General features: G+C 44.1%; 2 protein-coding genes across 4 annotated transcripts; both read left to right on the forward strand.

The window, feature by feature from the left end:
• The first annotated feature begins 200 nt into the window (after nucleotides 1–200).
• Gmer (GDP-L-fucose synthase-like protein) lies at nucleotides 201–11,175 on the forward strand. The gene is made up of 9 exons (XM_089561124.1): nucleotides 201–340; nucleotides 743–893; nucleotides 2,663–2,777; nucleotides 3,299–3,427; nucleotides 7,351–7,558; nucleotides 8,092–8,223; nucleotides 9,003–9,082; nucleotides 10,163–10,262; nucleotides 10,979–11,175. Exons 2-9 carry the CDS (start codon nucleotides 754–756, stop codon nucleotides 11,032–11,034), a joined length of 960 nt encoding a protein of 319 aa, XP_089417250.1. The 5' UTR covers nucleotides 201–340; nucleotides 743–753; the 3' UTR covers nucleotides 11,035–11,175.
• Nucleotides 211–24,730, forward strand: LOC149330511 (GDP-L-fucose synthase-like). 3 transcript variants are annotated; one of them, XM_089561126.1, is made up of 9 exons: nucleotides 211–340; nucleotides 14,343–14,533; nucleotides 16,389–16,503; nucleotides 17,323–17,451; nucleotides 19,257–19,464; nucleotides 20,798–20,929; nucleotides 22,636–22,715; nucleotides 23,837–23,936; nucleotides 24,536–24,730. In XM_089561126.1, exons 2-9 carry the CDS (start codon nucleotides 14,394–14,396, stop codon nucleotides 24,589–24,591), a joined length of 960 nt encoding a protein of 319 aa, XP_089417252.1. In that variant the 5' UTR covers nucleotides 211–340; nucleotides 14,343–14,393; the 3' UTR covers nucleotides 24,592–24,730. The 3 variants fall into 3 exon arrangements, with proteins under 3 accessions (XP_089417252.1, XP_089417253.1, XP_089417251.1); XM_089561127.1 differs by lacking the exon at nucleotides 211–340 and adding an exon at nucleotides 13,091–13,337 and having other exon boundaries at nucleotides 14,383–14,533; XM_089561125.1 differs by lacking the exon at nucleotides 211–340 and adding an exon at nucleotides 13,094–13,337.
• The last annotated feature ends 521 nt before the right edge of the window (nucleotides 24,731–25,251 follow it).

Consider the following 25,251-nt stretch of genomic DNA (forward strand, 5'->3'; position numbering starts at 1 on the left):
GCCAACTGTCATTACATTATCAAGACAAAAAAAAAAAAACATATCTACGTCCCCCGCTCTCCCCTCTCTCTTTATTTATCTATCTATATAGATAGCGCTGCACGACAAGTTACTTCTGGAAGCCTGATAAGTACTGCTCTTCTATTGGGCTTTGCAGACGTGTAGCTGTCACGTGGAAATCTTTTTGTCTGCTGGCTCAGCGGCTCAGCTGTGCGCGGTCATTGATAGTGGGCTGTCGCCGGTGTCGTGGTAGGAAAAGTCTGTTGCACGCATTGCGACCTATTTAGACGCCTGTTCTTGGGTTCAAGAGCGGACTGGTGAACCCACATCTACCTTTTCAGTGAGTACAAGCGGTCAGCGTTGTTAATTACTGGAGTAAATTGTCCCTGCTTTTTCACGTTCGTGCCGAAGGCAAAAGATGGGTTTGCTTAAAATTGCTAAGCTGAAATGCAGTCTGCACTCACGGATTTCACGTTCTGGAAACGTGCGTGTGGAGTGCGCGCCGAGTCTGCGCTTGTCGTGTACCTGTACTCAAAGTGACCTGCTGAGCTAGCAGGTGGTTTGTTCCAGCCACGTCCGCAGCAGTCAAGCGAAAGTTGCCGGCATGTTGTTCATGTTGCTTCTGAATCCCTATGAAGTTGCCGGTGCTTTGAGGCAGAGTTGCTTTGTACTTTGTTCTAGCCGCATAACATTTCGAATTGCTTCGGAGCGTTAGAATCTTACGCCACTTGTGTTCACGTAGCGCTAGAGGGGATGGCGTCAGCGGAAGAGAAAGTGATTCTGGTGACGGGAGGCACGGGTCTCGTGGGAAAAGCCATAGAGACCGTTGCCAACCAAGAGAAGAGGCCCGGAGAGCGATGGATCTTTGCTTCGTCGAAGGACGCCGACCTTACGTAAGTATTGTCACATGATACCTAGTGAACAAAGGTAGATTGGCCGGTAGTCACCGATATACAATACCATGAAAAAGTGCATCCGGGCCAAGTCAGCCGTGATAGCACTCGAATGTTTGCGGAAGAAGCTCCGATGAAGATACGAGATACGCCGGGGTCTTAGCTTTTCATTGTTATTGTTGTTGACTTAGTGACATGGCACATACCCACGACGGAGGATAGTCCATGGTTCAGTGAGGAGAGCCAGAAGAAGGGTGTATATTGGTGCCAAGCTAATTGTTTTCCTTTGGGTAAGAAATCAGAATAAGAGAAAATTAAAGAAAAGGACAACTAAGTGCTTCTACATGCTGCTTCATTGTGGAGGAGCATTTACATGCAAGTTCAAAGCAGCTCTCAGTGATGATGTGAAACGGTTTACTGCGTGAGTTTGGATGTAGACGAGTTTTGCTTCTTACGTATTACACATGAGCTAGCACTGAACTCGCACACATCCATGACTTCTATAAGGCGTTATACAGCCCATGTAATGTTGGTGACAAACATTTCTGCCTCGTAACTTTATCCGTTGGGCAGTGTATGATGTTTTATATGTTACAGTCAGAAAGTTGTTAAATTATGAGACTGCATTAGAGTCAGAACAGTAGTTATCTGTATCTACGTCTGCAATACTGTACTGGTGTCCATACTGGTGGTAATGACAGAAGAACAAGACATATGGCTGGTTTCACCGAAAACCAGAAGTATGACGAGTTGTGATGCAATCTGGCTTCAGCGTTGCCACTAAAGGTATTACACACTAGGTTAAAACGCGGAAGATTTTCCAAGCGCTTGTATTTAACTAATAACTAATGGTTTGGAATTTTTTAAAGTGATCTGCAGCTAAAACCAGTACAGTACCAGAACATCATCCTGCCTCCGTCTTTGGTGTTGACGGCGATTTTGTCTTTTGACTCTGGCCGCTTTCAAAATGCTTGCGTTTCTTTGCAAAAGAAAGGAATGTCAGTAGAGTCGATCTGACTGCAGTAAAAGGGTACTGCGGTCTTTTCTGTATGTGTTCTTGTTTGAAATTAGCTGGCAAAACAGCAGGCGAACTGTGAAGTAAAATATTTTGCAATTTATACAGGACAGAAACATAAGAGAAACAGACATCTTAAAGCACTACTTACTATTTAAAAGATTAAACAGCATAAGCAGAGCGGGAGACTCATGAGATTAAACTTGTTCTGCTGCCAGGATTGCTACGTCACTGTGAGAGAGCATTGTCAGCGGGGACACTCACACTTTTCCTTTCCAGGGTATCTAATCAGTTTGGAACCAGGAAGAGATTAAACTTGTAGCACAAAGAAGGCAAAGGACCCTGAACCTTTCACCTTGTTCTTAAGCCAGAAATTCTGTATCACTATCTGACAGCATTATTCACTGAACAGGCTCCCACTTCCTGCCAGCATATCTTATCATTTTGGCTTCTGCTATTTCCCTATCTGTCTCTCTCTGCATCTACTTACCAATTGATATGCGTGGGCAGAGTAAGCAAAATGGAGCTGCAGTCCTTATATTGGAGCATTGTGATGTCTATTAACATTTTGATTGTTTTCACATCATGTTAATAGTGTTCATGTAATGCACCAACCTGTTCAAGAAGCCATCCTGTTGGATTGTGTGGTGTGTGCGTGATGTTTTCGTGCTTGAATTAGCTTATAATTTGCGGCCTCTTGCTTCAGTATGCGTGGGAGCCTCGCTTATTGTTCCGCGTCTCTTGTATTTCAAAGCAACAAGCAGCAGACCGAAGCGCTGTTCGTCAAGCACAAGCCCACGCATGTCATCCATCTAGCAGCGATGGTCGGAGGCCTTTTCAGGAACATGAAGTACAACCTCGACTTCTTGGTCAGTTCTCCGCCACTTCCCGTTGTCTCCTTTTCTTCTCATTTCTGTGTCTGATCCTATTTGCGTGTAGAATTTGTTAAGTAAGATTTGAAACAGACCGGTAAAGGGTGCAGAGGAGGCTGTACTAACTTTCTGTGGTGGCGTCTTTTTGCCACTAAGAATAGTTTCACGAAACGAAACACGTAGTTAACGACTTGGCAGGTGTTAAAACCTGTTCAACGCGAATGTCTTTGTATGTACTTCTGAGCGCCCTGATCTCAAAAATATTGCTGGAACAACGCTTGCTAAGCTTCAGTTTCACGGGGATATCAGTTATCACGGTATCGCTTAGAATCGCTTTATCTGAAACGATTGTTGCAGCCACATTACTACATCCAGTATTCTGGCTGTTAAGAGGCACTACTAATACTAACGATTGGCACTTTGACTAGTGAACGAGTGGCTGCTGCTATTGCTCTAGAGTCAGCATATTAACCCTGTGGTTTGAAGTGCTTAATGATGTGTAATTTCACTTATTGCAGAGAAGGAACATCATGATAAACGACAATGTCCTGCAGACAAGCTTTGAAATTGGTGTTCAAAAGGTGGTGTCCTGTCTTTCGACGTGCATATTTCCCGACAAAACTACATACCCCATTGATGAAACTATGGTAAGCTAATTGCTGACACTGTCATAGTTATTGCTTGTTCAGTGACCTCGGTATGCGAGGACACTGGCAATGTTTGCAACTATAAAAAGCCACCTCCAAGGCGAAGTCGTACACAAGCGCCAAGAAAAGGTGCCATGTTCTGGCTTGTGCCATGGTTCAGTGGCATTTCCATTGCTGCCGTCATCAGGAGGAGTACGTAATCAGAAGCCGTTGGATCCTTGCAGATTTCTGCTGCGCTCAGATTTTCTTTCTTTGCCGTCCTTTTTTACGAGGCAATTTCTGCTTTCACAGTTCGTCCCTTGAATGCAAGGGCGAGCAGTATGTCGCGAGCGAGAAATACGCTTGCATTTGTCAAAACTAAATAAATGCATTGCAACGTAAAGATAACTAGACAGAACGGTCTGGTTTCACTTGCCATACGAGGCAACTGTGTTTGTGTGTTGCATGCTGTTGCCTTCGCTCGTCTTTTTTCTCTCGTTTATATTTGGTTTTTGCGCAGCCCAGATTTTAGAAACAAGCTTTTCTGTCTTTTTCTTGTGGCCTAGTCACTTTAATTTTTATGCTTTTACTTATTCTTACTGTGAGAGCATTCTATACACTAGGCTTTCTTTAAGGCGAACTTTAAGGGCCCATAAAATTTGTTCGTTTTATCAGAAGTCCATCTTAACTGAATTAAGTGCCCCTAAAAGAGATATGTAAGCATGGTAAGCATGTGTATATATATGTACTATATATATATATATATATATATATATATATATATATATATATATATACTACTACTACTATATGTATGTTGCATGAAATCAACGAACAAAATATTCTTTCAAGCAGAGGATGATTACAAATAGAGTATTTATAGCACTATGCAATGAAGTGAGCTGAAGGCTGAAGGCATGAAACAGTCTCATTATCCTACTCGTAAATAGAATTGGTCTAGTTTTTTTTTTTCACAATCTTGTTTTCTCACTATGTCCCACAATGGCTGCTATTCTTTTTTTTTATTTTTGCTTTCCATTCTGCTCGGAGAGCTTCGAAAATGCTGAACATGGTAGCCACATGTCTCTTATCTCGCTCCTTCTGCAGCATAGGCATTACCAACTCCACGAGTGGGCACATCACGTGCCTTTCTGCATGCCGCAAGGAATGTGCGCTCAGCACAAATATCTGTCCATATCTTCGGCGTCAATATCTGTCCATATCTCAGCACGTGATGCCAAGATCTGCTCCAGCGTAGGTGCTGTCCTGCCTTTGCCACATCAGCTGGAGAGCTTTCCACCATGAAACCGCGCTCTCGCAAGACTGCTTTCCTGCAGCTTTAGCGAAGGTGCACGGAAGCCATCTTGTGGGGTTGCTCTTTCTCTGTGTCTTTCTGTCTGTTGTGTGTGAGTGTGTGTGTGTGCGTACGCGTGCGTGTGTGTGTGCGTACGCGTGCGTGTGTGTGTGCGTACGCGCGCGTGTGTGTGTGCGTACGCGCGCGTGTGTGTGTGCGTACGCGCGCGTGTGTGTGTGCGTACGCGCGCGTGTGTGTGTGCGTACGCGCGCGCGCGCGCGCGCGCGTGTGTGTGTGTGTGTGTGTGTGTGTGTGTGTGTGTGTGTGAGAGAGAGAGAGAGAGAACACTTCCAAGGTTAGGTCGCACGCACACACGAACACTTTCAAGGTTAGGTCACACACAAATATAAATACCCCCGAAAGCAGAAGGTTTGAGAGATGTCTCCGTGGCTCAGTTGGTAGAGCACTGGACGCGTAATTTGGAGGTCGTGGGTTCGGATCCCACCGGCAGCATGTGGTTGTTTTTTCTTTTTCTTGCTAATCAATTAGCTTTAAGCGACAAAATATGCACTAATAATCTTGATTGATCAACACCATAAATAAAATCCCCCATGCTCTTTAGTTTCTGTGGCTGTTGGCTTCTTTCATACGTATAACGAGCCCCTCATTTCCCTTCCTCTGTGTGTGTGTGCATAAATATATATATAGAATTTTTCAAGCAAACAACCGGAACTGCTATGGGGGCATCAATTTCAGTCACAGTGGCTAACCTAACCATGGAAGACGTCGAAAGCCGGGCCCTCTCCTCCTTTAATCCCAAGCCAAAGTTATTCCTCCGTTATGTAGACGACTGCTTTTGTGTGGTGAAAACCTCAGAGATAGAAAACCTCCAGAGTCATCTAAATTCAGTTGAACCGGCCATACAATTTACTGTTGAGCATGAACAGCAGGGCAGCCTGCCTTTTCTGGATGTCCTACTTACAAGGCACGACAAAGGCCTGCAGTCCTCGGTGCACAGGAAGCCAACCCACACAGGACGGTACCTACATTTCGATTCGAACCATCCCATCCCGCACAAAGCATCTGTCGTGACGTCATTACTGAAGAGAGCCGACTCCATATGTTCCTCAAGTGAAGAAAAAAGGAAGGAGAAGAACCGAGTCATTTCTGACCTCCAAAAGAACGGCTACCCAAGCTCATTCATCCGGCGCATTATCAGGAAACAAGAAAGGCAAAACAAAATCCGGTCTATTATTTCCTCAGACGCATGCCAGAAGCGGAAACGTGTTTGCGTCCCCTACGTGAGAGGCGTGAGCGAGACGCTCGGTCGCATTCTCGGAAAAGAAGGGGTGCTGACAACGCACAAACCGACCAGCACTATCGGTCGCCTTCTCCCCCGCCCAAAAAACCGGCAGCCCAGAGAAAAGGCCCAGGGCGTCGTGTACAAAATTCCGTGTTCCGTCTGCCCGGCGTCGTACATAGGGGAAACGAAGAACTTCGCGGAAAGGATGAACCAACACAAAGCGGACGTCCGTCACATGAATCGTCAACGCAGCGCCGTGGCCGAACACTGTGAAGGGTGTGACCACCCAATTGACTTCGACAGCACCATTGTATTGGAAACGGAAGCTAACCCACGCAGGAGGCTTCTACTCGAGTCGTGGCACATACAGCAAACACGAGAGAATGTTAATCGTTCCCTGGGGACTCTCCCCTCATCCTACGTCCATGGGCTGCGGCCATTGACCCGCAGGTCCTCCACACAGGGGCTTAAAAAGCCAAGCTGCGCTCGCCCGTAGTCACACCGTGAAGAAGGGGCCGAGCCGGTCCCGAAACGTCGTGTTTTTCCTGTATTTTACTTGGTTGGCGTCACTTACCTTCTCCTAACATAAATATATATATATATATATATATATATATATATTACTGCTGCATGGACGCCTCGCGGCCGCTGCGAAAGTTCATCTTAATCGAAGGGCACGGGGAACAGTTTGTCTCAAGAGCATTTCTTGTTTTACATTGAGTCCTATGGGAATGCAACCAAATGGTCTCACTTGTTCGTTTTGTTCGAGAATTCGTCCTGACCGAGTTCGTCTTGACGAGAGAGTCTACTGAATTTCAGCCTCTGCCCTAAACACGATTTCTGTGTTATTTACTGCTCTCACTAACAAACAAGTCCAAATAAACTGCACGTCAATTTAACCTCACAAGTGTGTGAAAGATGTCTCCAAATAAGGCGGGTATTTTTCCATGACAAGTCATATTCGAGAAAAAAAAAAACTGAAAAATTGTCTTCTGAAATAAAGGCCGAGGCAAAGACTGCCAAATTTTCATAGACTGAAAAGTTGGGTGCTTAGTTATATTGCCTGTTGTCATTTGTCATGCTGTGCAAGCAAACTGCATCCATTCATATATAATTGATTAGCTGATATGTTATCAGTTATGCTTCATTGTCACTTGTCATCTCTTTTCTCGTCACTAACGGTCTCGCACGTCAAAAGTTCGAATATAGCTTGGATCAGCAGAAAGTAGGATGTGTTAAAAATCTGACTCACAAATCGGTCGGGGGAAGGTAAACAGCATTAACATTTTTCAACGGTCATGTTTAAATACAGGAGTTAAATTTAACCGTATTGTTTTTCCTCGGCAGATCCACAATGGCCCACCGCACGACTCCAACTTTGGGTACTCGTATGCAAAGCGGCTTATTGACGTCCAAAACAAGGCATACCACGCACAGCACGGCTGCAAGTTCACCGCTGTGATCCCAACAAATGTGTTTGGGCCGCACGACAACTTCAACCTTGAGGACGGTCATGTGTTGGCGGGCCTTATCAACCGAACCCACCAGGCCAAATGTAGGCACAAATTTATGTTGCTTCACTTTTTATATTCTAAATATATTTTAAGGACTGCCTCCCGAGTTTCCTTGTCCGCAGTTTTTGAACAGGAGTTCAAAAAGTGTCCACGCTTTGATCCCCGATAATAAATGTAAGAAATTCTCTGAGGGGGTCATGCGAGATATTTCTGTAATGTTGATGTATATTATTGTTATCTAAAAATAGAACTTGCAAATCTCTGGTTGTACTTGCATATCTTTGGCAGCCTGATAAGTGCTCCGTTACAGGCATGCTAGTATGGAATTTGCGTGCCCATATTGGAGTTGATTCTGTCTTGTTAATTCTGCTTTGCAAGCACCGGCCAGCTGAGGATAGGATTTTGTGCTGTCAATGCGTATCTGCTTTTTCATTCTAAGCACAATGCACACATGTAGAGTATGACAAAAGATGATAAAGAAGTACTCGTACTTTTTTCGTTTTGTACTTTCACGAGACCAAACCTGGGTGAGAGTGCTGTCAATGTCGTTGAAACGCTTGTGTGTCTGTTTCAGTGCATGGGACTCCACTGCAGGTGTGGGGATCGGGCAAGCCACTGCGCCAGTTCATCTACTCCCTGGACCTCGCACGGCTCATCGTGTGGGTGCTACATGATTACGATGAAGTAGAGCCCATCATTCTCTCAGGTGGGTGGACTCCTCTGTCATCATCATCAGCCTGACTGCGCCCACTGCAGGGCAAAGGCCTCTCCCATGTCTCTCTCCAATTAACCCTGTTCTTCGCCAGTTGCGGCCACCGTATTCCCGCAAATTTCTTAATCTCATCCGCCAGGATATTCATAGGGTACAGAAAGTGCTCGTCCTGTGTTCTCTGTACCGAGTGTGTGTTCCTCTCTTGTGCCAGAGTCCTCATCCAAAGCAAAGTACAGTATGAAAGAGCTGTAACAGCACAGTTGCAGAAATCATCTCAGTGTGCACAGAAATAAACCAGCTTTGGAACAGAGGCCTGTGTTGAAGATCTACAGATTTACACTGCCTGTCCTGCATCAGCTCATTATGTCCCATATATTGTTTGAATTGGGTTAAGGGTGCCGCTGAATGTATTCTGGGTCCAGGTAAGTGCTTGTTCCCATCAAGACATGAATGCTGTTGAGCGAAGGAGTTGGGTATGGGCAGAGAAGAAAATTGGATTTATTTACGTTATGTATAGGTGGTTCCGACTCAAACGAGTATAGACACCAAATTTTTGCTTGCTTCTTTGCTTTTTTGAAATGACATGTTAGACATTGGTGTCAGTGAATCACCCCATGATATTACTTTGTGACTGGTAAGTAATTTATAATTAAATTTCTTACTGATGCCAAATCTGTTCCGGCTTCATCATCTCAACTATGTTTGTGATGTCAACCCCAAGTAAGCAAGGAGGTGGTATCATAGATGAGGAGGTTGTTTTCGATCTCTTACAGTTGATGAAGAAGATGAAGTGAGCATCAAAGATGCAGCCAAGCTTATCACCGACGCCTTCGACTTCAAAGGGGATGTCATTGTATCCTTGTCATATTGTTTGTCGCAGTCTGTTGGATGTGTATACTGTTGTCTGGTTGTCTTGGTAATGTCATTGAGGCTGATTGCAAAGCGGTCTGGATATGCTAATGTGTGGGAGCTAGCATACTTTGGTGCATATAGCATAAGAAGCAACCACGGACTCGAGGCATGGTTTCGTCTGGCTTATTGAGCCACGATTTTGGGGGGAGAAGTTTGAATAGGCGTAAATGTAAAATTACATCTGTGCGATGACATCTTTCAGTGATTGATAAATATTTTTATGTGCATAGCGCCACATACCTCGGCATGGAGGCACATATCATGGCGGGCCGCTGCGGTGGCTCTGTGGTTATGGTGCTAGGCTGCTGTCATGAAAGACATGGGTTTGATCCCAGCCTCACTGGACGAATTTCAATGGAGGCGAAATTCTAGAGGCCCATTCAGTGTGCGATGTGAGTGCACGTTAAAGAACCCCAGGTGGTCGAAATTTCCAGAGCCCTCCACTATGGCGTCCCTCATCGCCTGAGTCGCTTTGAGACATTTAGCCCCATAAACCACTTATCGTGGCGTTAATGGTTGTGTATTGAGCACCACTTATCATAGCTTGGGCCTAAATTTTTCAAAAAAGTATCAGTGTTTTGTTGGGTTAAGAGAGTGTTAGGCTCCATAGTGATATGGAGGAGGAATTGTGAGCTGTGCACAAGGGAGGAAAATTCCTAATGTGAAATCTCGTTAAATTGAAATGTTACCACTGTTGAAAGCTCACTGTTATTGGAGAGGGTTTTTGTTTGAAGCTCTAAATGATGTCGCTCCTAAGAACAGTGCATTGACATTAAGCCTTGGTTTACTTTTTATTAAATAATCATGATTAAATTGCAGCAAGTCAGCTGTGAAGCTGAATTTCATTGGATCTTCTGTACTGTTATTAGTTTTATGTTTGTATGAACAATGGATTGTTCTTTTTTTGTTGTAATTGCCTGGAGTAACAAAAGTTAATGCTTACAGTAGGAATTCACATATGTCTGTTTGCGTCATTAAATTTTTATCTGGCTTTCTGGGTTCCTTGACGGGCACTGTTAAGTTCGACGCATCCAAAGCTGACGGCCAGTTCAAGAAGACTGCCAGCAACAAGAAGCTTCGACGCTACCTCCCGGACTTCAAGTTCACTCCCATTGAAAAAGGTGCAGTGTCACATGATGACCTTGACATCTCAGTTTAGTTTACCTTTTTCACTGTAGGAATCTGTGCTTGTTTTGACTTCCTAGATTGTCTCTCTAGTGTTTTTAAATGGACACGAAGTTATTTATACTACTTTACGGATCTGAGAAATGGGCTGTACTAGTCGTGCTAGAGAAACAAAAGGGGTAAGAAAAAGTTTTCATTGGAGACGTGTCGTAGTTTAGTTTAATAGTTTAAGTTGTCAAGCCCAACCAGACAGGCAATTTTGTCAAAATGTTTAGTTTTCAAGTATTAGTGTCGGAGCAGTTTTTTCAATGTATACAGTGCATTGATTAGGGAAGAAAGTTGAGCTAGTTAGTACAGATTCATGGCCGACAACAGCGTGGTGGAACTCAGACTGAAGGGAACACGGAAAGCACTGTTCCATGCTGTTTCTTCCGTTCAGTCCATGTTCCACCGCGCTGTTGTCGGCCATGAATGTGTGTCAAGTTGTGTCAAGTCGTTTTAGTTGTCAGGAGGAGTGATAGCTTGAATTCAGGGTAAAAAGCACATTATGAATATTATATTGATTGCCTAATGATGTCTGAAAGAAGTAATTTTGATAAACTATCTCAAGTATATGAGAGCATCATGCAAATGTAAACTGAATGTTTACAGTGCGGCTGTGATAATCCAAAGAATTTACTTTGTGGACCTATTTCTTTTTCTTCCCATACAGCTGTGAAAGAAACTGTCGACTGGTATGTCAAGAACTATGGAACTGCCCGGAAATAGCCCTGTTTAATAGTAATATGCTGTTCTTTTGTTCCTGGTTGTTGTTATTCGGATGGCATCACGCGCATTGGGTGTAGCTGCAGAGATTGTGGATGACTGCCAGGTGTACAGAATAAAATAAACCACATGTTGATGAAAATAGTGTGCCTGGTGTTTTTTCCTTATACCTTTATTTTGACTTATCTCTGTTTGAGATTGTATTTGTGGTTTAGGTAGCCTCCACAATTTTAGTCTGCTGCCTGGCCGACTACCGACTCTGTCACATACGCATGTTGACTTGGTTGAGATAAAGGGGGGCGGGTTATGTCATTGCAGATGAAATGTGCGTGTCCTTTCCCGCAGTGGCAACAATGATAGTTGCCAAGGCATTCGGCTGGAGTATTGACTGCTGTTTAGAATCCACACTACTGGCAGCGGAATTCTGCTGATATATACCGGCACCCCAAGATTTTGGTTCACATTATTCTCTTTGGGGGGAGGGGGGGAGCAATTTGGGCATCACATCTCTAAATGAAAGTGTATTAAAAATGCATTTGAGTGCTAAATGCTTATATAGTGTGTTCTTGGCTTCTTTTTCAAGTACACGCGATACGCTGGTATGTAAAGCCACCAACCCAGAAATGCTTAACAGCAAGAATGCTTTCACTTCCACAAGATCTCAGCGTGCATCTTTTGTGTGCAGAGCGCAGGGGTAGGAGGAGAGGGAAGGGAGGGCGTGCTGTGGGGAGAGGGGACGACACTGCTCATTGGTACAGACAGTGCCTGTGAGTGCAGAACCAATAGACTTTAGTGAGTGTGCTCAATGCAGTCAGTTGACCTTACGCTTGCCTCTTCGATAGACTTGTTTCGTTAGTTTCACAGCAGCAGCTGTAAATATGCATGGGCACGTTTCCTGGTTTTTTGGCGTAGCCGCGCTGATTGGCTAGCATGCAGTGATGCCATGAGTAGCAGCATATAGTGACTTACGCGCACTTTGACTCTACCAGAGAACACAAATAATAATGAATAGGTTTGGTTTGGTTTATGGGGTTTTAACGTCCCAAAGCGACTGAGGCTATGCGAGACGCCGTAGTGGAGGGCTCCGGAAATTTCGACCACCTGGGGTTCTTTAACGTGCACCGACATCGCACAGTACACGGGCCTCGAATTTCTCCTCCAAAGAAATTCAACCGTCGCGGCCGGGATCGAACCCGCGTCTTTCGGGTCTGCAGCCGAGCGCCATAACCACTGAGCCACCGCGGCGGCATACACGTATTTCAATCTGTATTCGAGATCCAACACGAGATATCACGTTAGGTACGGTAACGGCAACGTGAACCGTCCTGCGAGTTTTTTTTAACAACAGAAAAGAGTATTAGAGCTTGGCTTTAAAATGCTTGCACTATGTAGAGTACAGACCACAGAGCATTCATACCTGGTACGAAACCTCAAAAGCGAGCGGGAAATTTACAATACAGTTTTAAAAATTCCCGCTTTCGCACCTCGCGGCGCGCGAAACCTGGCATACGACGTCACGCCGTGAAATTGACGTCACGCCTTGCAAGTGACGTCAGCAGCCGGTGCTATTCTTTCAGACGTCACGCAGCGGCCGCGGCCACTCCGCGCGCGTCGCAGCCGAGTGGGTGTGGCCGGCTGAGGAGTGCCGTTTTGGCGGGCGAAGTTGACGAGAGGAGAAGAAAAAGCGTGAAGACGCGGAAGTTCAAATTTTGTATCATCCTTCACAAAACACATTAAAATAATTCTTGCTGGAGGATATTTGTGAAGCATACTGCAACTTTATTGAGAGCCCCTTTCTGAGGCCTTTTAATTATTTGCTTGTAAGAACGAAACAGCTGATCACCTCTATACTGCTCAGAAGCACCTCGATCGACGTATGAGCTCTTGACGCCCATACACCCATATTTGATAAGAGCGTAAATTGTTGTAAAACGGCGCCAAACGGACGAAGAGCACGTAAGAGAGAGTTCTTGGTCTTCTTTTGTATTTTAAGGCATTTGCATTATTTTCAAAGAATTCAGACTATTAAATTCATCTTCTCGTCATGTTGATTTTCGGGCGTTCCAAAAACAGCTCAAAAATGCGAATCTTGCTGCTCCGAAAATTGTTCCGATGTCAACCATGATCATCATTAGCGCGCTGCATGCAGTGCGGACTGATTTTCTGTTATCGGGCTGTTATCAGCTGTGCGTGGGCGTTGATCGAGGGGTTTGCCGGTGTCGGAGTGTAAAAGTACTGTCACTTGCGGCTGATTTAGGCGCATATGCGTCTTGAGAAAGGTCTGGTGAACTCACAGTAACTTTGCAGTAAGTAGAAGACCGATCAACATTTTCTCATCTTTGTGTGTGTTCGTGTAATCTGGCTAAGCGTTCTTGAAACGGCCGGAGTGCAGAATGCATTTTCAAAGGCTTTCGAGTTGAGAGCCTTCCAGGTTCCCAGCAGCTATCGAACTCGATCGAAAGCGCAAGACTGATGTTCAATCACCAATCATCATGCGGCAAAAAAATTTTAGTGATAATATGTAGCAGTGCGTGATGCGAAGCATATGTACCAGAGATATATCGGCGATTAAAAACATTTGCCTTTTCCCTCTCAACTCGTACACCGCGGCAAGTCAGAAAAAACAAACATTACAGGAAAGGTCCACTCTCGCCCACGAATGCGTAATCCGGCTCGATTGTTTACTTTTTTGAGAGAGAGAGTGAAAGGGAACCACGCGCCGTCGTATCATATCGTATCCAGCCGCGCATACCGCCTCCTTCGCCTGCTTCTCTAATGAACATCGCTGCGGTTTTTGGCGAGCAGAGCCTCTCGCGACTGATGTCACGCGAGCCTCATGACGTCACGAGATAGGATTTCGCCCCAGACCGGCACCAGACGTCGCCGTGCGGCGCGGGAATGGCAGTTTTTAAAAATTATTTGTAAATTAATAGCTCACTAGAACACTTGTATGCGGCATGAAGTCTTAATAGCCTTTACTCTACGTAATGCACGCATTTTATAGCAACCATCAAAAATGTTGCAGGGACCCTTTAAAATTCTTATGCTGAAATGCACTATATGCACACTTGGATTTTACATTGTTGAAGCATGCATGTTGAATGCGCAAAAACTCTACACTTGTTGCGTACATGTACACAACATGAACTTCTCTGCTATCAGGTATGTGGTTTTTGATGACATGTCCACAGCCGTTAAGTGAAAATTACTGGCGTGTTTTCTGTGTTGCTACTAATTCTCTACATAGCTGCTGATGCTTTGAGGCAGAGTTGTTTTGTACTTTGCTCTAGCTGCATTTCGGATTGTTCTAGGACGTCGGAACCATACACAACTGAACTTGTGCTGTCATAGTGCTATAGACGATGGCGTCAGCAAAAGAGACAGTTATCCTGGTGACTGGAGGCACGGGACTCATAGGTAAAGCCATTGAGATCGTTACCAACGAAGAGAAGAGGCCCGGGGAGCAGTGGATCTTTGTGTCATCAAAAGATGCCGACCTTACGTAAGTGTTTCTATCTCATGAACAAGAGGATCAGGTAGTGTTTACTGATGTACAATGCCATTAAAAGTGCATCTGGGTTGGCTCGGCCGTGATGGCATTTAGATGTTTGCGGAGAAAACGCTGATGAAGATGCAGATACACTGAGGTTTTGTGTTTGCTTCCCATGTCTTCGTTAGGTTTCTGTGCCAGCGCTTGAATTCAACATGGCAGATCGACCCGTCTGAGTCTTTACCTTGTTAAGCTGGGTAGTGTTCAATACTTTCGTGGCCTTTGATTGTCTATAGATTTGTCCAAATGTGAGTTAGGTGGGCAGATGGGTTTAAGAAGTTTGTGGGGATATGGTGGCCGCAACTGGCAAAGGACAGGGTTAATTGGCGAGACATGGGAGAGGCCTTTGCCCTGCAGTGGGTGTAGTCAGGCTGATGATGATGAGACGTGCAGAGTCCTTTCAGGCGCGGTGACTTGCATCAGTCCGCAATGTTCACCTGCAGGTTCCAAAGCAGCTCTCAAAGAGCATTCGTTGTGTGATTTTGGCTTTAGACGAGTTTTTCTTCACACATATACTACAACAAACGAACTAGTATTGAACAATCAAACATCTATGGTTGGTTTGAGGACTCCGTTTGCTATTAGATGTTATGCTGCCCATCTGATGCTGGGAACTAACACATCTGCCTCAAATATTTCACCACTTTGTGGTGTGTTGGTGTTCTTTACTTCCAAGTTGAGAAAGCTATTTGTAAACCACATAGTTACGAGTCTGCATTATGTCAGCAAGGCAGTTATTGCTATCTGCAACGTCTGCAGTACTATGCTAGTTTACATACTGATTGTAATGCAAGAAGAATGCCCTTCCTCCGTCTTTGGCTTTGACTGTGTTTCTATCTTTAAATTTGGCTGTGGCCACTTTTGAAATACTTGTGTTCCTTCACAAAAGAAGGGAATGTTGGTAAAGTTGTTCTGACCACAGTAAAAGTGTACCATAGTCCTTTCTGTATGTGTTCTTGTATCAAGCTAGCTGCTTGTTGCATCAAGAGGTAAAACAGCGTGAGGCTGGTGAAACACAAACATATTTATAGAAAAAGGACACCTTAAAGCACTATACTTACTACCAAAGAGACTAATCTACAGAAGCAGAGCAAAAGACAACATTAAATGTGTTCTGCAGCCAAAACTGTTATCTTACTGTCACAGAGTATTATCAGGGGAACAATCACGTTTCTTGCCAGGACACCTAATCAGAATGGCTCCAAAAGGGACCAAAATGCACAAAGACAGCAAGATACCCTCAATGGTTCACATCACTAAATGCAATATGACTATCAGACAGCATTATCGACACACGCTCCCTTCTTGCCAGCATATCTTGTCAATTTGGCTTCTGCATTTTCCCTCCTGACAACTCCCTTATGTATTATGAGGAATTATAATACAGATGCAATCCTGGTAGTGGGCCAAAAAGGACTGTTTTGATGTCTATTAATGTTCAGATAGCATTCACATAATGCATCAGTGTGCCCAAAAAGAAGTTCTGTTGAATGTTGCAGTGCAGGCAGCTCAAGTTATGAAAGGGAGGGCATTATTTGCATTCAACTAGATATTAACCTGATAAGTATGAGTGAAAGGTAGACTTTTTCCTTTCATTGAAATAAGGTTCCCCTGGACGCATAATGCCCATGAGACATTTTCAACCTCAGTTTAGAAATGGCATCGGAATTCATTCTTGTGTGCATCTTCTACATCCATGGTGTTTCCATGCTTAATTCAGTTAACTGTTAAGGCTTAACAGCTGCCTTTTGCTGCAGTATATGGTGAACTCGCACTTATAGTTCCATGTCTCTTGTATATTTCAAAGCAACAAGCAGCAGACAGAAGCACTGTTTGCCAAGTACAAGCCCACACATGTCATTCATCTAGCAGGGACGAGTGCAGGCCTCTTCAGGAATATGAAATACAACCTTGACATCTTGGTCAGTTCCTTGTCACTTACCTCCATTTTTTTTTTCGATTTTTGTGTGTGCACGTGTTTGCAAATTTAGAATTTTGTAAGGCATGATTTGAGGGCTTAGTATGGAGAGGAGGCTCTGTAACCTTTTCTGACGTCTTCTTGATGCTGCCAAGACCGCTTTCACAAAAAGAAACACGTTATCAATGACTCACTCCTTCAAGTGCAGAAAAACTGTTTAAATAAAATATTTTTGTGCTTCTAAACATCCCGAGCTTAAAAATGTAGCCGAAATGTTGTCTGTAACAGCTATGTTTATGCTAAATAGTGGTTGTCACGGTACTGCTTAGAATCACGTAGTCTGAGTGGTTATTCCTAGATAAGTGCACCCTGTAGTTCGTCCGCTTACTAGTGGCTGGCCGCCAAGAAGCGTTACCATAATGGCTGTCGCCACTGTTAGGAAACATGTGGTGAAGGCATGCATGAGAATGTGGCTGCCTCTTTTGCAGCGAAAGCTACACTACTGTAACTGGGCGCATTCGCCACGAGCCTTCAAATGACCTTGAAGCGACCTTGAGATCAGCCATGGCTAGTGTTGCTATGCCCATATACCTAACTATGTGTGGTCCGCTGTAAGAAAGTCACATGGTAATCACGTGATTCTATTCACAGTCGTTCACACATATAGTGAACTACATCTTCGAAAATTGTGAGAAGCCACTTCTAGCTTTCGCTACGTGAAACTCAGTTCAGCAGAGTTGAACCGCTGGCTTTTTTCTCTAGGGTCAGTGTATTAACTCTGTTATTTGAAATGTGTTGAACAGTGCAGTTTCATTTCTTGCAGAGAGACAACATGTGGATAAATGACAACGTCCTCCACACAAGCTTTGAAAGTGGCGTTCAAAAAGTGGTCTCCTGCTTTTCCACCTGTGTTTTTCCAGACAACACGACCTATCCTGTTGATGAAACTATGGTAAGCTGATGCTGCTGTTGAATTTTGACTTTGCTTGGTAGAGAAGATTCATGGTAACATTTTCTTTTCATAGCATACCTTACACGTGCGTGCAGGTTGAAGCAGTATTGAAGCGAACATGCTGTCCATGTAATTCCTTTTAGAGCGCAGCTCTTTGGCGTCCGTTCCTGGGTTTCGCGTCGTCGTCGGCCTCGTAACCAGCTCCGCCCCCCTTTCATCCCCCCAGCGCTAGCAGCGACCGACTGATACCGCTGGATGCCGCTGACGCCACTAGAGAGTCAAGATAACGTGACTGCATAGAACACCGTCACCGCCATGCAGAAAGAGGAGGAAAGGGTCCCCCCCGTTCTTGTGTGGCGGATAGGGTGCTCTTCAGTTGCCGACGCGCCGGTTATTTCACGTAGGCCCCGGCACGTCGACGAATACGTGACCACCTTCCCACGGCTAGACCTGGTTCTTAGCGCTGCGGAAGCGAGGGTATCATATTGTTTGTGTCGGCATCGGCGGCGTTGTCCCTGAAACCAACTCCGCAGCTGGGGTTGACTCACTATCGAAAAGGTGAAACAGCTTATTTGCTGCGCTCAAATTTCGCATTAGGAAGTAACGTAATCATCGGTAATTTTTTGTCTTAGTGCAGATATAAAAACAAGTTTGGTTCTTGACTGTGAACTAATTTTTTCATTTTGCTTCCACCTGCTCATTAGATATATATTATCACTTGTCATTTGTCGTGATGTGTGAGCACTTGTATAGAGCATGCTGGACCGAGGCATGCAGTCAAATTTCTGCTTTCAAAGATACAGTGTAAGTAGATGTTTTATCATCTACAATAAGTTGTCACAAATTTTTTTTCCTTGTCACACAAAACTCTCACTTGCAAGAAGCTTTGAACATAGCTTGAGTATAGAGAAAGACGTACCCAGGTGAAAATCTTTCCCAGCTCAACTGGTTTATGGAACAATTCTCACCTGGTTCCAGTTGGAACCAACTGGGCTCCAGTTGGTACCAACTGGAACCAGCTGGGAATTGTAGAGATGCTAAAAATTGGAATTGGAGTTCTGTGACCTTTGTGTCAACTGAGCCTGACGAGCATATAGTCTATGCTGGGAGGGGTGCATAATACAGAGTTATGACCATGACCATGTGTTTCTTCAGCCAGGATGAAAGTAATTATGACGTAGCATTTGTATGCACACTTTTAAATAATGCAGTCATTTTTTCCATGAACCTGGCCCTGCAAAGTTGCACGACACCATTCATCACCATTGTTATCATCATCATCATTTAGTCCTTAACCCCCAGTGGACTTGGACGAGAATAGGGTCCCTAGAAATACTTGCAAGTATTTCTAGGGACCCTAACGAGACAGGCTTGTCATAAGCTGACTGCCATTTCTGGCCCGTGATGATCGAGTTAGCTTGTCGTGTGTTTTCTGGCACTCTGTGTCTGGTTTAAGGCAAGTAGGGCTCGTTCAAGCCTTTTTTTGGGGGGTTTGCCGGAAAATAGCAGCACAGCAGATCGAAATGACCATTTTGGTACCACTTTCGAAAAAAGAAAGTGTGGCAATTGGGGGGTTAAATGTCCTCAAAAGAGGAATCGCAGGAAAAGAGGGCAAATAAAATATTTTTTAATGGTCGTGCTTAAATACACAAGGGTCAACCCTTCAGCGATGTCAGTGCACTTTAAAGCATCCCAGGTGGTCGAAATTCCCGGAGCCCTTCACTACGGCATCTCTCATAGCCTCAGTCGCCTTGGGATGATAAACCGCCACACTCTGAACTCTCTCTATTCTTTTTTCTCGGCAGATCCACAACGGCCCACCGCACGACTCCAACTTTGGGTACGCATATGCCAAGAGGCTGATCGACATCCAGAATAGGGCGTACCATGACCAGCATGGCTGCAAGTTTACCGCTGTGATCCCAGCAAATGTGTTTGGACCGCATGACAACTTCAACCCCGAGGATGGTCATGTCTTGTCGGGCCTTATCAACCGAACCCACCAGGCCAAATGTAGGCGCACATTCGTGTTGCTTCACATTATGTACTCTAAATATGTAGAGGAGCTCTTGATGCACAACGCATCTTAGGGCTGCTTCTCGAGTTTTCTTGTCGTCAGTTTTTGAACAGGAGCTTCAAATAGTGTCCACGCTTTGATCCCTCATATTAAATGGAAGAACTCCATGCACTGAGGGAGCGATCAATATTTCTGCAATGTCGATTCTTATTGTCGTTGTCTAAAAACATAAGTTTTAAGTCTCCGATTACACTTGCATTACTTTGATAGACTAATAGTGTGTGCAGTCCCATTTAACAATGAGTCATCCATAATCTATGGCCATAATCAATCGTTATCGTAGTCATCAGCAACTTTGTCATCAGTGCCATCATCATCACTGTAACCACCTGCAGCTGGCTTGATTGAAATACAATCTGGAGCTTACAGATTCAGCACGAACACATCAGACTGAAAGTTTTGCATAGACTGCATCTTTTCCGTGGTTTGTATGATGCTAAAATATTATAATGAAGGAAAGATATCACATGCATGGTGCTGGGCTGGTTGTTTTGACATTGCACAAACAGCATGAAGTACAGAGCCAAAGGGGAAGACTTTCTGCAATGTCTTCTCGCTCGAGACTTTTTCTGATTCAAGGTTCAGCAAGATATCAGAAACTGTAATCAGAAACTGGTTTGCTAATTGCCCTCAGTAACTGTCAGTATAGTTAATTAAGTCCATTTTAAGACTGTTGCTCACATTGGTCTTTGCTTTTATTAGAACACTCACCACATACAGGTAGAAGAGTTTGTTTGCCCATAGGTGGATTCTGTCTCGTTAGTCTTTTGATTTTAGACACTGTACAGCTGAGGGTAGGATAATGTGTTTTCACTGCACATCTGTCTTAATGCATTAGCATCAGAACAGCCATTATCGCAAAATGTGGCTGGCGTTGGCTTCACCGTGTGAAGCCTCGATTGGCAAGAGACAAAGTGGAGAGGGGAACATCCCCTCTCCACTTTCAGGGAAGTGGATGGAAAGAAAGGAGAAGTGGGAGATGAAAGAGGGTGATTGACGGACTGGATCATGTCACCTGCTCAGTCGGACTGAACCTATCAGTTCCAGCGGCTGCTCCGTCCAGTGTGAACACTAATCCTAACACATACTCTGCCCCGTGAATTGCATTGTTCCTGTGTGAATTTTTGTCATTTTGAGCACAATGCTTACGACTGTGCAGTATGACAAAAGGTGAGGAAGAAGTACTCGTACTCATCGTGTACTTTCATGAGACCAAACCTGGGTGAAAGTGCTGTCAATGTCACTGAACCGCTTGTGTGTCTGTTCCAGTGCATGAGACTCCGCTGCAGGTGTGGGGATCGGGCAAGCCACTGCGCCAGTTCATCTACTCCCTGGACCTCGCACGACTCATTATGTGGGTGCTGCACGAGTACGACGAAGTAGAACCTATCATTCTCTCAGGTGGGTGAACCCCTCTGTGTTTCTGTCAAATTTATTTGTTGATCCGGGAAGGTGCTTCCACGCCTTCATTTTTGCATTCACACAGGTGAACTGAATACAGATAAATCACCTTAGAAGAACTCTTTGGTGGGCTGGTTGATGTTTGTCTAGGAAAAGAATTTTGGCATGAAGTGGAACACGTGGTGAACACAGAATGAGTTGCAGTTTAGAAGAAATTGTGTTTGTGATAGTTGCTATAGGATCAGTTAAATATTCCCAGGTCATGTAGTCTTCTTTTGAGCTGTATAGCTGGGCACTTGACAACTACGAAACTACAGAGGCCTTCAGGGGGTGAGGACGAGACTCTTCACCCTCCGAAAATTTTGAGCTTTGGGGATGTTTTAAATGCCCCTTCAAAGGCTCAGATGGAGACCCTGGGGCCTGGGGACATTCAAGCAACCCCGTACATGCTTACGGAGGGGATTCTGCACATGCTCATTACAGAAACAAAATGAGTCGCAGCTTAGAGGCACTTGTTGGGCTAGTTGGTGCCGTCTTTGCCAGAAGTAACCAGGTGACGAGGTTTGCTTCTTAGCCATGTAGTAAAGGACTTATGGAGCCCCCTAAGCTGTGTAAGGTAAGGAAAACCTTTCTCCTCCCCTTTTGAGGCCTTTTGGGATTTAGGGATGCTGTAAAAGCTCCGTTATGCGACTGAGAAACGAGCCCCGTTGCCTGGCTACTTTTGGCAAAGAATATACATGTGTAGGAAGAGAGGAATGCATTCGGTACAAAGAACAGAGGGCGAGTGCCTTAATGGGAACGAAATGCAGAAAATGTGGAAAATGTACTTCCTGTTTTCTGTACTGAGTGCATATTTTCCTCTCCCAGGTAACAAGTTAGCCCGACATAAAAGCCTTCCTGAGGATGGCATACAGGGCAAAATGCTACTGACATCTGAATTGTCAGTAGCACACTGTCCTGCATGTCTTCCTCATGAACGGTTTTAAGTAGCACTATAGTTACCTGACAGAAGGAAGCACCAAATAGTACAGCAACAAGTTTTACTTAAGCATGTCTGTGCCAGAATCCTCTGAAGTTGCAGAAAGTACTGTGAATGAGTAGCAGGAGCACAGCTGGACGGATCATCTCAGCATGAGCAGAAATAAATCGACTGTGAGACAGCGACCCATTTCAACAATGTCTAGAATTATGTTACCTGCCCTCCACCAGCCATATACGTCGCATGTGCTACATTTATGACACTTCTAGTCTAATTGCTCCATTATATTCACAGCGTAAATTTTACTAGTCCAGGGGCTTTCTGTTCTATCCATGCATCATCGCATGACTTGCCCATAGCCACTTTGCTGTATTTTCATCTACAGCATGCAAACAACTTGCGTGTGCATTCTCTAATTCATACGTAAATTGTTGTTGAACAAAATCGCATGAGAATAATTGTAGGGAAAATTTATTGTGACTGATGCTTCAGAGATGTACTGTAGCAGTTGCGGTGTTCATATGCAAGGAATGCCATTACGCTTGACAACAGGACTTGAGCTCTACACATTATCTTTTGTTGCCCTCCAACTTCGCTTTCTTGTTGTTCAAGGTCAGCTTGATCTTTAGTACTGACACGAGTTTCTATGGTTGCTGCTAAACAGTCTAACCTGTGGGAACTAGTAGTAATAATCATGCCTTAACCTGTCTTAATTTATCTCTTACAGGTGATGAAGAGGATGAAGTGAGCATCAAGGATGCAACTAAGCTTATTACTGATGCATTCGACTTCAAAGGGGATGTCATTGTATCCTTGTCTTATTGTTTATCGCAGTCTGTTGGACGCGTATACTGTTCTCTGGATCACTTCGCAATGCTTCACACTTCATCACTGCGGCTGATTGCAAAGCAGTCTGGAGATGCTAATGTGTGAGCGCTAGCATACTTTGGTGTATATAGCATAAGAAGCAACCATGGACTCAAGGCATGGTTTCGTCTGGCTTATTGAGCCATGATTTTGGGGGGAGTTTGAATAGACGGGAGTTTGAATAGACATAAATGTAAAATTACATCTCTGCGATGACATTTTTTAGTGATTGTTAAATATTTTTATGTACATAGTGCGCATACATACCTCTATATGGTAGCATTTATCTTGGCGTCAGTGGTTGTTTGTATATTAAGTGCCACTTATCATATCGTGGACCTGAAATTAACAAATTAAAAAGTCACTTGTCGCTCCATCGTCTCTCTCTCTCTCTCCCACTGCTTGCTCTGTTTCGCGTAGCAGCCAAAGAGAAAGAAGGGGGGGGAGGGCCGCCCATGAGACAATGCGGGCACCTCTCCTCTGCCTCTTCCGTTGCCGTTCTGAGGGAGGCCGGGGGGCGGCGGAGTGATATCAGTAGACAATGGGAGAAAGCTGGAGAAGAGGTTTACCGTCTCTGGTGAGCAAATGAGTTACTGGGCGAATGAGTTACTGGGAGAATGGAACCATTGCTTCATTCCTCAGCTTCAGTTTTCTACGTTTTCAGCTTAAGCTTTTAATGTCAGCTCTAAATCCCAATGGGCATTGAAACTTCCATGGACGTCCTACAGATGTCCTAAACGTCTACAGGACGTCCAGGGGAATTTCAGTGCCCATTGGGATGATGTCACTTCTTAGAACAGCAGATGGACGTCAAGCCTTCGTTATTTTTTATTCAGTAATCATGATTAAAGTGTAACAAGGCCCCTTTGAAACCCTGTTTCCTCAAACCTTGTGCACTATTTTCCATTTTGAGTTTGCACGAAAATTGCATTTACTTTGTTTTTGCAGTGGCCTGTAAGAAGAACAGAAAGTGATAGCTACTGTAGGAATTAACGTGTATAGCTGCTTGCATTATTAGATCTTCTACTGGTCTTCTGTGTTCCTTGACGGGTATTGTTAAGTTCGACACATCCAAAGCTGATGGCCGGTTCAGGAAGACTGCCAGCAACAAGAAGCTCCGGCGCTACCTACCAGACTTCAAGTTCACTCCCATTGAAAAAGGTGCAGTGTAGCATGATGAACCCGGTGTCTTAGTTTAGTTTCACTTTCTAATCCTGGGAATCAGTGCTTGTTTTTACATTATACATGGCTAGTCTGATATTTTTAAGTTGGGATGAAATCTCTTTGTGGATCTAGAAAATGTCCTTTACCGATTGTGCTTGAGAAATGAAAGCAGTATGAATTTGTGAAAGCATCAGCGTCAAAGCAGTTTTTGCCTGCAGTAATCTGCCAATACACATAGCACAGTACCAGCGAGTTACATCAATTCATGCCATCAGTCAGGAGGATTGATATCTTCCATAAAGCTTGAATAGAAGTACAATAAGTATGATAAACCGATATAAATATTGACCACCTACATATATGTCAAAGGACAAGGTTAATTGGAGAGACATGGGAGAGGCCTTCGCCCTGCAGTGGCCGTAGTCAGGCTGATGATGATGGCATATATGTCTCAAAAAAATATTTCTGATTGATTATACTTGAATATATGTAATGTACTGTTGTAAATTGATTGTTTGCAATGCTGCTCGAATACCTACCCTTTAATGAACTGAAGAATTTATGTGGTTGACCTTTTTTTTTCTCTTTCCTTACAGCCTTGAAAGAAACTGTTGACTGGTACGTCAAGAACTATGAAACTGCCCGAAAATAGCTACCCTTGATATGAATACACTGTTCTTTTGTTTTTGGATGTGCTTGGAATGGAATCATGCACGTTGGCTGACTGCAGGGATTGTGGATGACTGTTGGATTTGCTGAATGAAATTAATTACACGTTGGTTAAAACCCGGTGTGCCTGGTGATTTTTCCTTATTTCTTTAGGTTGACTTATCACTCTTTGAAATAGTATTTGTGGTTTAGTTAAACTCCAGTACATTCAACACTGGAAAGCATTGGTTTTGGCTTTACAATTAACTCAGCACACATTAAAGAGCTCCAGGAGGTCAGACTCAATTAGAAGCTCTCTTCTATGACGACGCCCGTAGCCCATAGGCAGTTTTGGCAAGCAAGGCCATCCATACTAGTCATTTTCAGGTGTCTCGCTGAAATATATCTTTCACTTCCCATTGTACTGCATTAGCAATTGGCTTTTCTTTTTCTTTCTGGCTGCTTTTCAATTCAATTAAATTTTTATTGCATCAGAGTTAGAATTACAAAACTTACATAATAAGGAGGTCCCACAGTCAGTGACTGTATCAGGGCCTCCTATAAATGATAAATCATAATAAAAGTATAAAGCAGCATTGACAGGTAACACAATAAATCATACATAGATATAAAAGTAATTTAAACATTTGAGATGATAAGATTA

This window comes from Amblyomma mixtum, chromosome 9 (assembly GCF_055824585.1).
Source record: "Amblyomma mixtum isolate Tamu chromosome 9, ASM5582458v1, whole genome shotgun sequence".
In the NCBI taxonomy this organism is placed as follows: Eukaryota; Metazoa; Arthropoda; class Arachnida; order Ixodida; family Ixodidae; genus Amblyomma; species Amblyomma mixtum.